The sequence below is a fragment of the Chlorocebus sabaeus genome, chromosome 4 (genome assembly GCF_047675955.1).
Source record: "Chlorocebus sabaeus isolate Y175 chromosome 4, mChlSab1.0.hap1, whole genome shotgun sequence".
NCBI classification, from domain to species: Eukaryota; Metazoa; Chordata; class Mammalia; order Primates; family Cercopithecidae; genus Chlorocebus; species Chlorocebus sabaeus.
This window is the reverse complement of record NC_132907.1, coordinates 25,316,374-25,331,127: the sequence shown is the minus strand read 5'-3', so window position 1 is coordinate 25,331,127 and position 14,754 is coordinate 25,316,374. Positions and strand designations below refer to the sequence as shown.

Sequence of the window (14,754 nt, the reverse complement as noted above, 5' to 3'; positions counted from 1 at the left end):
AGGCTTGAGCCACTGCGCCGGCCGAATTTCCAGCTTTTCTGCACTGCTTTTTCCCCATCTTTGTGGTTTTATCTGCCTTTGGTCTTTGATGATGGTGACATACTATGGGGTTTTGGTGTGGGTGTCCTTTCTGTTTGTTGGTTTTCCTTCTAACAGTCAAGACCCAGTTTGCTTGAGGTACACTCCAGACCCTGTTTGCCTGGGTATCAGCAGCGGAGGCTGCAGAAGATAGAATATTGCTGAATAGTTAGTGTTGCTGTCTGATTCTTGCTCTGGAAGCTTCGTCTCAGGGGTGTACTCCACCGTGTGAGGTGTGAGGTGTCAGTCTGCACCTAGTGGGGGATGTCTCCCAGTTAGGCTACTCAGGGGTCAGGGACCCACTTGAGCAGGCTGTCTGTCCGTTCTCAGATCTCAACCTCCATGCTGGGAGATCCACTGCTCTCTTCAAAGCTGTCAGATAGGGACATTGACCTCTGCCGAAGTTTCTGCTGCTTTTTGTTTAGCTAGGCCCTGTCCCCAGAGGTGGAGTCTATAGAGGCGGGCAGGTCTCCTTGAGCTGTGCTGGGCTCCACCCAATTTGAGCTTCCCTGCGGCTTTGTTTACCTACTTAAGCCTCAGCAATGGCAGGCGCCCCTCCCCCAGCCTCATTGCCGCCTTGCAGTTAGATCTCAGACTGCTGTGCTAGCAATGAGGGAGGCTCCGTGGGCGTGGGACCCTCTGGGCCAGGTGTGGGATATAATCTCCTGGTGTGCCATTTGCTAAGACCCTTGGTAAAGCACAGTATTAGGGTGGGAGTTACCCAATTTTCCAGGTGTTGTGTGTCTCAATTTCCTTTGGCTAGGAAAAGGAATTCCCTTCCCCCTTGCGCTTCCCAGGTGAGGCGATGCCTCACTCTGCTTCAGCTCTCACTGATTGGGCTGCACCCACGGACCAGTGCCAACTGTCCGACACAACCCAGTGAGGTGAACCCGGTACCTCAGTTGAAAATGCAGAAATCACCCGTCTTCTGTGTTGCTCACACTGGGAGCTGGAGGCTGGAGCTGTTCCTATTTGGCCATCTTGGGTGTGACCCGCTAATTTTTTAAGAGTAGGGCCTTGCTATGTTGCCCAGGCTGGTCTTGAACTCCTGGGCTGAAGGGCCTCAGCCTTCCAAGTAGCTGGGATTGTAGTTGTGAACTACCATTCCCTACATCATTTTTATTGTAGACAGTATTTTGTCATATGAATTTACCATAATTTGCTTATTCATTCACCTGTTAATGGACATTTGGGTTGTTTAGAGATTTAGTCTATTACAAATAAAGCTGTTATAAATATTTTTGTTCAAGTTTTTATATGCACACCTAATTTTATTTACCTTGAGTAGATTCTTATAATAGTGAAATGTAAAAAAGCCTTTACCACGTCTCGGAGTCTAATATCTTTGTAGATACAGGATAGTTTGGCTGCAGATCAAGCCAGGACTTGACAAGACGAGAGCTGAGGGGTCAATGAAAGGTACAATATGATATAGGGACACTACACAGGAAGGAATGGAAAGCTGAGAAATAGGATGGACACATTTGGGCAGATGTGGTCAAGACCCAGACTCTCAAATGCCCAAATCCCCTTGAGCCTTTCTCAGAAGTAGAGGCAACCTACTCTCATATCCACTCCCCATTCCCAACCAGCCTTTACCTGTGTAAAAGTCACTCAGTCACTTCATCTGGGGCACTTGCCTTATGAGCTGATGCCAGTTCTGGTGAGGGACTGATCCCACCATGCCTCCTTGCCTCTGAATCTTAACAGAAGTTATTAGTTATTCCAGTGCAAACCAATAAGCCCTGAACATGGCCCAGAAAGAGACAGTTTCTTGCCAATTTGTATTGGCAAGCATTAGGGAATACGGAAATGGATTGTAATGCCAAGAAAAACAAATATAAGTTGGATCCGGATAAATATATAAATGCGAGTGCATGTGCCTGGAGTGTCAGTCATGTTTTCCAAAGATAGTCACACAATGTCTCTCATCTTTTCTACAAGTGGCCTTGACACTCCTCCCATTGAGTGGTGGGGTGTATGTCCCCTCTCCTTGAATTCAATAGAGTACAACCAAAGTAATACCATGTAATATCCCAGGCAAGGTCATCAAGTTTCTACAGAACAGACTTGATAGCAAAGGAGAGACTGCCAGGTCTAACTGCCCATCCTGACCTCCCAGTTTCTTGCCTGGCCTTTAAATAACCCTCCCTTAGGTGTCCTGGAAAGTCTCCTTGCTCTGATTCCAGAGCAGTTATTTTTTATGTATTCATTCAACAAATTTAGCATCTGCAATATGCCCGGCATAGGCCATAGATGATGACACTGACAAGACCCCAAGTTAGAGAAACTAAATGAGCCCTAACAACAAGTGCTGACCCAAGCCACAATAGAGGCCTATTTAAGGGAGAAAGAGGTAATGAGGTGGGGTCAGGGAGGGCTTCTAGAGGAGGAGATTCCTGAGCCAAGTCCTAAAGGATGTGTATGGGCTCACCAGGTGGAGAAGATGGAACGGACAAGTTTGGTTGTAGGAAGATGCCCTGGGCAGAGGGAACAGTGCGTATAAAGGAAGGAGAGCATGTGGAAGATGGCAGCCAAAGTGAATGAGCAATGCATAGGAAGGAACTGAGGGTGAGATGAAAGACAGTGCACCAGGCTGCAGAGATCAGCCCTCGCAATTACATTTTTCAATTCATTCTCTTATTTTTATTATATAAAACATTATTTTGGCCGGGCACGGTGGCTCACACCTGTAATCCCAGCACTTTGGGAGGCTGAGGCGGGCAGATCATGAGGTCAGGAAATTGAGACCATCTTGGCTAACATGGTGAAACCCCGTCTCTACTAAAAATACAAAAAATTAGCCAGATGTGGTGGTGGGCACCTGTAGTCCCAGCTACTCAGGAGGCTGAGGCAGGAGAATGGTGTGAACCCGGGAGGCGGAGCTTGCAGTGAGCCAAGATCATACCACTGCACTCCAGCCTGGGCAACAGAGTGAGATTCTGTCTCAAAATAATAAATAAATAAATAAATAAATAAATAAATAAATAAATAAATAAAACAAAAACATTATTTTATTTTATTTTTGTTGTTTTTTTAGAGACAGGGTCTAGCTCTGTTACTCAGGCTGAAGTGCCTCGCAGGATCATGGCCCACTGCAGCCTCAAACTCCTGGACTCAAGTGATTCTCCCACCTCACCCTCCAAGTGGCTAGGACTACAGGCACATGCCACTTATGCATGGCTATTTTTATTTTTCAGAGACATGGGCTCACTATGTTGCCTAGCCTAGTTTCAAGTTCCTGGCCTCAATAAAACATTCTTTTAAAAAATCAGAGATGGCAAAGATTATGTTCCCTGTAATCTCAATAGTGGGGTAGAGAGACACTGGACACTAACAGATGCTAGGTGACTTTACTTGTGGCCTTCTGTGCACTTGCACTTCACCTTTTGCATTTTTCTACTTAGCTGTTCTGGGAACATTATACATTTCCAAAGAGCTTCTTGTGACAAAAGTTACAAGAAATAAGAAACACGTATGACTTTTTTTTTTTTTTTTCCTGACAGGGTCTTGCTCTGTCACCCAGGCTAGAGTACAATGGTGCCATGTCGTCTCACTGCAGCCTCTGCCTCTCAGGTTCCAGCGATTCTCCTGCCTCAGCCTCCCAGGTAGCTGGGATTACAGGCACGTGCCACTATACCCGGCTAATGTTTGTATTCTTAGTAGAGACGGGGTTCCACCATGTTGGCCAAGCTGGTCTCGAACTCCTGACCTCAGGTGATCTACCTGCCTCGGCCTCCCAAAATGCTAGGATTACAGGCGTGAGCCACTGTGCCCAGTCGAAACACGTATGACCTTTAAAGAAAGCAAGGAATAATATCCTATTATGTCTTTTCTGTCTTCAGGTGGTGATTGTAAGTACTTTGCATTATTGAAGAACTATTTAGAGAAAAATAAAGTGTGGTAATTAAAATATCAAACACTCTCTTCTGGTACCCTGATACATATGAAAAGTCAGTTTTTACTGGCCTTTTTTCTGTTGACCATGGGAGGCAAGCACAGTGTAAATCATACCTTTGCAGTTTAGCTCATGCTGTCCTCCATTTGCACAAAACCTGGCCACGTTCACGGCTCAGTCCACTCTCAATGCTTCTGCAAGGCTCAGCTGCAACCCTTTCCCAATTGCATTCTGTTCCTTTAATGTCTGTCCTACACAGTCCAGCAAGAAATCATGTGGCCATTTGTATTATTTTCTTATAAGTACCTTGAACTCTGAAACTAAGGTTACCTCCAGGTGTAGATGCACCCTTTCTCTACCCCATCCTCCCCCTTTACTCTGTCCCGCTAAGCAACCAATGGAGTAGAAGTAGTAAGTGCTCAATAAATATGTGAACGAAAAACCTTAAGTTCAAGGCATTTTGTATAGAGTGTTTTAATTTTTATGATGTCCACAATCTTCACTACATAGTGCCCAAAGTGGGAGGCTGTGGTGGGTGGATCACTTGAGTTCAGGAGTTCAAGACCCAGCATGGCCAACATGGTGAAAACCCTACAAAAATAAAAAATTAGCAGGCTTGGTGGCACAAACTTGTAGTCCCAGCTACTCGAGAGGCTGAGGTGGGAGGTCGAGGATTCAGCGAGCTGTGATCGTGCTACTGCATGGCAACCTGGGCAACAGAGTGAGGTCCTGTCTCAAAAAAATGAAATAAAAGTAAAAAGTAAAGAAAAATAACTACATAGCAAAAATAATCAGAAGAATTTTAAGGTCTCCAGCGAAAGGACAAGAGGCTTGTTGTGCTATACACAAGCACGTGTTAGGTGCGATTCACCCATGTTGTTGGTGTGTCACTGGTAAAGGGTTGTGACTGCCAAGTTGTCCAGGTTCTTGGCGTTTTGAACAAAGAATTGGACAAAACACCCAGCAAAGCAAAGAAAGAACAAGGCAACGAAAGAACAAAAGCAGGGATTTACTGAAAACGAAAGGACACTCCAGTGTGGGAGAGGACGCAGCAGAGCTCAAGGGCCCTGATACAGAATCTTCTTGGGTCCAAATACCTACTAGAAGTTTCCTATTGGCCATTTTATGCTCACCTCAAACCTGATTGGTTGCAAAAAGCAAGCAATCAGAGGCTAGGGTGAAGTTACAAAGTTATACTTCTATGCAAACGAAGACTGGACCCCCAGTCAGTCTGATTGGTTGTGGACAGCAACCATTCAGAGGCTGGAGTTAAGTTACAAAGTTGCAAAGGAAGACTCTACCAGTAGTAAGTCTGATTTGTCTGGGACAGCCAGTTCCTGTCTGCCCTGCGGAAAAGGTGTGGGGTTTGCAAAGGGAGTAACTTTTGGTCCTTTTGTTACTTAGGCATGGCAAGTTAGGGTTTTCCTTTGAGTTTAGCTCTAGGAAGTCTGCGTGAGACAGCCTTAGGTTCCCTGCCTCCGGACCCTATTCTCCTGCCTCAGGTACAGTCACTATCGTGATATTATATATCCCTGTTTCAACACAACCCCAATCTAAGCCCAACCTCAGCTCTTTCAGCCCTGCACCGCTTCGGGGGACCCAGTTGGCCACAGGAGGGTCGCTCCGCCCCAGAGATCCGCTTTCCTGAGCTGGGAACTAGACGCGACCTCGCGGGGCTGAAGCTCTGTCCCTTATTGGCTGGGTCAGGGGGCGTGGCACGGCCTGACCAATCGCGGGCGGCGCGCTATGGCACGTGTGGGGGCAGGCCTGAGAATCAGAGAGGCCTTCTCTGGGGCTGCCAGTACGCGAACCCAGCCGCAGTCCCAGCCAGGCAAGCAGCAGTGGAAAGTGCCGGCTCCCGGCCAGCAAGGGCCGCTTTCTCGCTCTCTCGGTGCTCGCCGCCATGTGGGCCGCCCTGAGGTTAATCCTGCGGCCGTGTGCCCGCGCTTCTCCCGCCGTGCTGCGCGCCTATCACGGGGACTCGGTGGCCTCGCTGGGCACGCAGCCGGACGTGGGCTCTGCCCTCTACCAGGTAGGCTGAGCGCCCCGGTGGCCCGGCCGCCGGTGCCAGGCTAGGAAGCAAGTGGAGGAGGGGCAGGTTTCAACAACTGCTGCTCTCTTGTCCGGAGCCACAGTCAATTCTGTGACGCGCGTGAAGTTTGAAGAAGAAAAGCCTAACAGATAAAAGAAGGTTTAGTTCACTTTTAGAGCTGGCCCTGTACTTTGTGTCTTTGAAATCAGTGTTTTTTTTTTTTTTTTTTTTTTTTTTTTGAGACAGAGTCTTGCTCTGTCGCCCAGGCTGGAGTGCAGTGGCGCGATCTCGGCTCACTGCAAGCTCCGCCTCCCGGGTTCACGCCATTCTCCTGCCTCAGCCTCCTGAGTAGCTGGGACTACAGGCACCCGCCACCGCGCCCGGCTAATTTTTTGTATTTTTAGTAGAGACGGGGTTTCACCGTGGTCTCGATCTCCTGACCTTGTGATCCGCCCGCCTCGGCCTCCCAAAGTGCTGGGATTACAGGCGTGAGCCACTGCGCCCGGCCAAAAAAATCAGTGGTTCTTAAAGCCTGGTTTAGAATTGTCACCTGGGGAGCTCGTTGAATAGCTGCCTGAGCCTCACGCCCACTCTGGACCTTGTGGGTCTCAGGTGGAGTCGTGGTGTTTGCGTTGTTAGTGAAGTCCTTAGGGGACTTTGGGCAGCCAGCTTTGGGAACCACTGGCCTAGAGCAGCCCAACGAGTGGCGCTGTGCTTACATACAGTCCTGAATTACACACAGCCCTGAATTTAAAAATTACAACTTTTAAATTTGAGTTTAAAAGTTGGTTATGATGGACGGGCCCGGTGGTTCACGCCTGTAATCCCAGCACTTTGGGAGGCCCTGGCGGGTGGATTACCTGAGGTCAGGAGCTCGAGACCAGCCTGGCCAATGTGGTGAAACCCAGTCTTTACTAAAAATACAAAAACTAGCTGGGCGTGGTGGCGCGTGCCTGTAATCCCAGCTACTTGGGAGGCTGAGGCAGGCTGAGGCAGGAGAATTGCCTGAACTTGGGAGGCAGAGGTTGCAGCGAGCTGAGATTGTGCCATTGCACTCCAGCCTGGGCAACAGGAGGGAAACTCTGTCTCAAAAAGAAAAGTTGGTTATGTTAATAGAAAATATCCCACAGTATATTTGAGTGACTTTTCTTGGAGTTAGGAGGCATCCAATATAAGGCCAAAAAACTCAAAACTTGTGAAATATCAGAGCTGGAAAATTTCATTCTGTTCCCACGATTTCTAAGCCTATATAGATAACATCTAAATAGTGCAAACAACACACAATTATTTGTCAGGACAGAATGTTTAATTCAGAATTATTAAGTGGTTATTGTGGTCCAGGCACTATTTTAGATATTTGGTATAGATGTGTAGGAATGGAACTAATAATTTTGTAGGGAATATGGACAAGAAAGCAGGTAACTGTGGTACAGTATGAGAAGGGTTGTCTAAAGCTTGAGAAGGTGGTTACAGAAAGCTACAGATAGGAAGTAATAGGTGAGATGAATCTTGGATAAGAGCTGGCCAAGTTCAGGGTGCAGGATGGAAGGCAAGACTGTACAAACCAAGAGAGTTACGAGAACATAGGTACTGAGTTATGAAAGTGTGTATCTGGTGTGAGGACTTGAATTCCATGTCTAGGGCATGGAATTCATTGAACAGTGTCTGGTGATGGGATTGATTGATTATGGGGCCAGATAGAGGAGGATCTTGCATGCAAAAGCCACATTTAGATTCCATTTTGCAGGTTGTCCATTAAAATATTTAAGTAGATAAGTGGCATGATCCTATGGATATGGTAGAATCATCAGTGTGGCGGCAATGTGGAGGATGGATTGATGTAGGGAAAAAACTAGACCTAGGTGACAGTGGAGAGTTGAGTCTTGAGATGAAGGAGTCAAAGTTAGAATTGTATGTAGGAGGGGGGCATAGATACCCGAGGAGCAAAGACTGTAGAGGTAATAACTGAGTGGAAGGGGAAAATGGATGACTTTGGAGTTTTCCAACTGAGCGGAATATTGAGGTAGGTGGAACTGCCATTAATAAAAAGAAGGCTTTGGTGATGGGTTTTGTATGACTCACGTTTTGCTAGGTTGCGCTTTGTAACAAACAATCAAAAAATCTCAGTAGCTCACAACAGCAAATATTAGTCTCTCACTTGTTTTTGTTTTGTTTCTTAATCTCTCACTGGTGTTGGTGGCCTTTGATTTGTTAGTTGCTGCTGTGACTGTTCCACTGCAGGGTAGGTTCAGGTCTGCTCCACGTGTCTTCCCATTCCTGGACTGAGGCTGAAGAGCAGCCCTGAATTAAACATGCCCTTCTCATGGCCGAAGGCACAGGAGCAAGAGGCTGAACACAAATTGGATTTAAAGTTCTGGCTGGCATGTGATGAAATTCATGTGTGCTCATATTAGACAAAGCAAGTCCATGAGGGTGATCCATTTTAGCTGTGTTTCCTGATTACAAATAACAGCAACTATAATAAGTAATAATAATGGCAGAAATGTTATAGTGTTCCCATCATTTTTCTAAAGGCTTTATATGGTTTTACTCATGTATTTATCATAATGATCCTGTGTAGTAGGTACAATTGTTATTTCTGTTTTATAGATGGGAAAACTGTGGTATTTAGCGTCCAAGTAATTTGTCTGAGATAACACAGAGCCTGAATTTGAAGCCAGGTGGTCTGGCTCATAACTCTTGAGTCCAGGGTCTTAACTGTTGCTCTATAATGCTTCTCACTCACCCAGCTCTACCTAAGTGGGTTCTATGGTTGAAAAGACGGGGTGGGGACTTGTCAGTGGCTCGGCTCCAATTCATTATGACTGTCAGGCACTAACCTCTGTGGTTGCTCAGCTTCACAAGAAAATTACTAGGTTGTAGAAACTGTTGTTTTGTAGGTGATTAAACACACACACACACACACAAACACACAAACATACAAACCTGGGGCCCTGAGAGATCAAGATTTGCCAAATGTCAGTATCAGTAAGTAGGGAAACTAAAAGTTGAACTTAGTTTTGCCACTAAACTAAACTGCCTCTTGGTTAGTGAGCCTCATCCTAAGGAGGCTAGGTTGGTTGACAAAGGATTGCCTGGGAGGTAAACTGTAGCCAGTACTGGCTCTTCTGTGATTTAAGTCTGATGGGCTGAGCCTGGCACAGATATTGCCCAGTCTGTAGAGGCAAATGTCAGCTTCAATGGGTGACTGCTTTTCTTCTTTGACCCACTGGTTGTGTAAGAGTATGTTGTTTAATTTCCATATATTTGTGAATTTTCCAGTCATCCTTCTGCCATTGATTTCTAGTTTCATTCCATTGCGATTGAAAGGATACTTTGGGCCAGGCGCGGTGGCTCACGCCTGTAATCCTAATGCTTTGAAAGGCCAAGGCTGGTGGATCGCTTGAGGTCAGGAGTTCTAGACCAGCCTGGCTAACATGGTGAAACCCTGTCTCCACTAAAAAATAAAAAAAATTAGCTGGGTGTGGTGGCGCACGCCTGTAATCCCAGCTACTTGGGAGGGTGAGTCAGGAGAGTCACTTGAACCCGGGAGGAGGAGGTTTCAGTGAGCCGAGACTGTGCTATTGTACTCCAGCCTGGGCGACAGAGCCAGACTCCGTCTCAAAACAAAACAAAACAACAAACGAACAAAAAAACCAACAACAAAAAAGGATACTTTGTATGATTTCAATCTTTTAAAATTTATTAAAATTTGTTTTGTGGCCTGACATGCAGTTTATCTTGGAGAATGTTCCCTGTGCACTTGAGAAAAGTTACTTTTTTCTGCTGTTGTAGGGTGACAATTTCTGTATATATGTGTTAACTCCAACTAGTTCTTTCCCCAATACCGTGCGACTTCTTTGTTTTTTATTCTCTGGATTTTGCAGAGCAAGAGAATGTAGCAGAAATCATGACCCCCAGAGCTCTTGGAGCTGTAGAAAATAGGAAATAATGGAGATATACTATAGACTGAATATTCATCTAAGTTTGAACAGTTAGGAAGTTGTTTAGTGTTCTGTCAAATAGAAGGAACTAAATAAGAGATGCTAATACATGGGGAGCAAAATGTATTAGTGGGCCAAAGTCTGAATTTCAAAGATAATTAACTACTTAAGTATTGTTCGAAAGTAATATGCTGACCAAAGAAAATTTAAAAATACAGAAAGGTTAAAAGTTAGTCCCTGTACCTCTTTTCCGGTCAATATTTCCTTATGTAGTACCTAGAAAATTTCTGAATACATACCAGCATAGAGTTTTGTTCTTTTTTTTTTTTTTTTGAGATGGAGTTTCGCTCTTGTTGCCCAGGCTGGAGTACGATGGCATGATCTTGGCTCACCGCAACCTCCACCTCCCGGGTTCAAGTGATTCTCTTGCCTCAGCCTCCCGAGTAGCTGGGATTACAGGCATGCGCCGCCATGCCCAGCTAATTTTGTATTTTTAGTAGAGATGGGTTTTCTCCATGTTGGTCAAGCTGGTCTTGAACTCCTGACCTTAGGTGATCTGCCTGCCTCGGCCTTCTAAAGTGTTGAGATTATAGGTGTGAGCCACCACGGCTGGCCGAGTTTGTTCTTTTTTAATAATTTATTTATTTATTTGAAAGAGTCTTACTCTGTCACCCAGGCTGGAGTACAATGGCATGATCCTAGTTCACTGTAGTTTCAAACCCCTGGGCTCAAGAGATTCTTCCACCTCAGTTGGCCAAGTCGCTGGGACACACCACCATGCCTAGATAATTTTTAAATTTTTATTATTTTAATTTTTATTCTTTTTGTAGAGATGGAAGTCTCCCTGTGTTACTCAGGCTGGTCTCGAACTCCTGGGCTTAAGTGATGCTCCTGCCTCTGCCTCCCAAAGCTCTGGGATTACAGGTGTGAGCCACCACACCCAGCCTATTCTTTTTAAAACACAAAATAGGATCCCTGGCCAGGTGCGGTGGCTCACACCTGTAATCCCAGCACTTTGGGAGGCCGAGGTGGGCGAATCACTTGAGGTCAGGAGTTCGAGATCAGCCTGGCCAACATAGCGAAACCCGGTCTCTATTAAAAATATAATAATTAGCTGGGCGTGGTGGCACACACCTGTAGTCCCAGCTACTTGGGAGGCTCAGGCAGGAGAATTGCTTGATCTCAGGAGGTGGAGGTTGCAGTGAGCCAAGATCGCACCATTGCACTCCAGCCTGGGCAACAGAGTGAGACAATGTCCCAAAAAATAAAAATGCAAAATTAAAAATAGAAATAGGATCCTTTGTTTCCCCCTGGGATTTGTTTTTACAACGGTACTTTGTCAGTAAGCAAGCATTGGTTGGAATCTCAGATAGTGACTGATGGGACAGGAAAAATAAGATGGTATTCTAACCTTCAAAAAGCTTATATTCCTTAAAATAGGAAAACAAATAGAGATCAATTTAAGTTCAGAAGATGTTTAAGGAAGAAAGATGTTAAACGGAGTAGGAGTGGCCAGAAGTAGAGTTGAAGATGAGATAAAACATGAATTAGGCTTACAGAGGGGTAAGATTTGGAGAGATGGACAAGTGGGGTGGTGAAGAAGACCTTGAACAAGACAGGCAGGGGTGAATCTTTTTCATAGGATCCAGTGGTCCAGTGTGGCTGCCACGGATAGGGGTGGCCCAGTGTGGCGGCCACACAGACTTGGCACAGACCACTGTGTGTTTTTTTTTTTTTTTTTTACCTTTATTTTGGTAAAAAGGAATTGCTTTCTAATATTTCTCTCCCCCATCTCCTCTATTTCTATTTTAGGAGAACTACGAGCAGATGAAAGCACTAGTAAATCAGCTCCATGAACGAGTGGAGCATATAAAACTAGGTAAACACAGCATTTATTCCTCAGTTTATGCCTTTACTTAAGATGTCCTAAAATAGTTATTGGTTTTGGGAAAAACTACTGGAATTAAACTTTTGACTTCTTTTTTTTTGAGATGGAGTCTTGCTCCGTTGCCCAGGCTGGAGTGCAGTGGTGCCATCTTAGCTTACTGCAACCTCCGCATCCTGGGTTCAAGCAATTCTTCTGCCTCGGCCTCCCAAGTAGTTGGGATTACAGGTGCCTGCCACCATGCCCGTCTAATTTATGTGTTTTTAAAATAGAGACAAGGTTTCACCATGTTGGCCAGGCTGGTTTGGAACTCCTGATGTCAAGTAATCCATCTGCCTTGGCCTCCCAAAGTGCTGCAATTAGACGTGAGCCACTACTCCTGGCTGAGCTTTTGACTCTTAAGACTATGCATTTGTTGGTATGCAGGCATTTAATTTTATTTTTCGTATTACTTGGCCAGTTTCTCTTCATAGAATACTACCACTTTTGGGGGGGGAATTAAAGATTTAAATTCATAAATTTTATGAATAAATAATTTATTTTTAATTTTTATTATTATTTATTTTAAGAGATGAGTTCTTGCTCTATTGCCAGGCTGGCCTCAAACCCCTGGCTCAAGCGATCCTCCCGTCTTGGCCTCCCAAAGTGCTGGGATTACAGGTGTGAGCCACCACACCTGGCCAGTGATTTCTTAGTAGGTGTTTAATATTTCTTCCCTAAGTGCTGAATCTCAGATGGAAAGAATTCTTCATATTTGATTGACTGTTTCAGATAACTTTTATCAACAAGTATATAATACTTAATATATAATACTTTTAATGTAAAATTGTACATTTAGAGTGGAGTAGTTTAAATACTAGATCTCAGGAGTATGAAAATAGTGAAAAAGACTGGATTTGGAAAGTATGGTCTAGAATTGCTTATTTACTTGTTTATTTAGAGACAGGGTCTCCTCACTCTGTTGCTCCGGCTGGACTCGAAGTCGGGAGCACAAGTGATCTTCTTGCCTCAGCCTTCCGAGTAGCTGAGACTATACATGTGGCCCGTACCCAGCTACGGAATTGATACTTTTGAAGCCATTTTAGATTAAGGTGTTGTCTCCAGAAAAAGAATCCAAGCTCTTGCTGAAAAGAAAATGTGTTTTGTTAGGGGCGATAACTCAATCGTTATGTCCATTTTGAGAGTTTGATTTGGTGAACCCACTATCCCCCTTAGACATTAAGGTGGTGGGTTTTGGGGCCAGGCATGGTGGCTCATGCCTGTAATCCCAGCACTTTGGGAGGCCGAGGCAGGCAGATCACATGAGGTCAGGAGTTCGAGACCAGCCTGACCAACATGGTGAAACCCTGTCTCTACTAAAAATACAAAATTAGCCGGTGTGGTGGCACATGCTTGTAATCCCAGCTACTCAGGAGGCTGAGGCAGGAGAATTGTTTGAACCTGGGAGGCGGAGGTTGCAGTGAGCCAAGATGGTGCCATTGCACTCCAGCCTGGGTGACGGAGCAAAACCCCGTCTCAAAAAAAAAAAAAAAAAGAAAAAAGATGGTGGGTTTGACTCAATGGAAGGGTGAGGAGTCCTGTGGCATTGGGTGCCTGCTGGGGACAGTGAGTGCTCAGGAACCTTGGTGAAGTCTGGTGGCCACAGGAGGGTGGAGGACTGAGCCGGACTCCCTGGGGAAGGAGGTAGGGAGAAGGGGGAAAGGACAAACTTGGCCTTCACAGTTTGGCCAAGAATTAAATGTCAGGTAGCTTAATTATGTGCTCTGAGCCTGCATCAAGAATAACCCTCTTTCTGGTTCTTCCTAATAAAACCAGAATTCACCAGCTGCTCCAAATTGTAAGGCCCCACTCTAGGCAGAATTGCTAAAGAATGATGTTGTCTTGTCTTTTTTTTTTTTTCTTTACTGAGATGGAGTCTTGCTCTGTCGCTCAGGCTGGAGTGTAGTGGCGGGTTCTTGGCTCACTACAACCTTGGCCTCCCGGGTTCAACTGATTCTCTTGCCTCAGCCTCCCAAGTAGCTGGGACTACAGGCATGCACCACCACAACCTGGCTAATTTTTCATAGTTTTAGTAGAGATGGGGTTTCACCATGTTGTCCAGGCTGGTCTCAAACTCCTGACCTCAAGTGATCTGCCCACCTTGGCCTCCCAAAGTGCTGGGATTACACATATGACCCACTGCGCCCAGTGTTAAGTCCTTTTTTTTTTTTTTTTCAGTGTGTCTTATCACACCTCTCTGTCACCCCTACCCTCCTCTTCTCCCCTTCTCCGTCTCGCAGCTTAGTGGGCACTTTCGCTGATTCTCCAAAGACCTTCACCCAGATCTGGATTTCCTTGCAGTGCCTTAGGTCATTTTTCCTTTAATATGTATTTTGTTTTTCTTTCCAACATTTATTTTAGGTTTGGGGATACATTTGCAGGTTTGTTACATGAGTAAATTGCACGTTGTGGGAGTTTTGTGTACAAATAATTTTGTCTACCAGTTAAACAGGATTATTGACATATAATTGACATACAGTAAACTGTTATTTAAAGTGTGCAATTTGATGAGTTTTGACATGTGTATACACACATGAAACCATCTGGGCAATCAAAATAATGAACATATAATTCCCTAAAGCTTCCTTGGCCCTTTGTAACCTCTTCGTCCCTCCCTCCCCCTCCCCTCAACACACCTCAGCAGGGACTCAGCCAGTAGTTGGAGAAAAGAGAAAAGCAATTTGACTTAACTCACACTATCTTATACAGAAGTCTATCTTTCCCTCCCAGAAATATTTTCATTTTAAAAGAAGATTAGACATGTGATACAATTTTCTTGGCAACCTAAAGGCAGATTTAATCTTAAAAATATGCTATGTATCTCTTCAGGGAAGAAAAAATTCCTTTCGGGTATAGCAGAGTCCAGGTTTGAAAAATA

The 14,754-nt window shown here is 45.1% G+C and overlaps 1 protein-coding gene across 1 annotated transcript in view; it reads left to right on the top strand.

The window, feature by feature from the left end:
* Positions 1-5,747: 5,747 nt before the first annotated feature.
* Positions 5,748-14,754, top strand: part of MCCC2 (methylcrotonyl-CoA carboxylase subunit 2) — a 69,325-nt gene continuing 60,318 nt past the window's right edge. The window contains exons 1-2 of the mRNA XM_007974863.3: positions 5,748-6,008; positions 11,765-11,831. Coding sequence (XP_007973054.3) covers positions 5,880-6,008; positions 11,765-11,831 — 196 coding nt within the window. The 5' untranslated portion in view covers positions 5,748-5,879. The remainder of the gene's footprint in view (positions 6,009-11,764; positions 11,832-14,754) is intronic.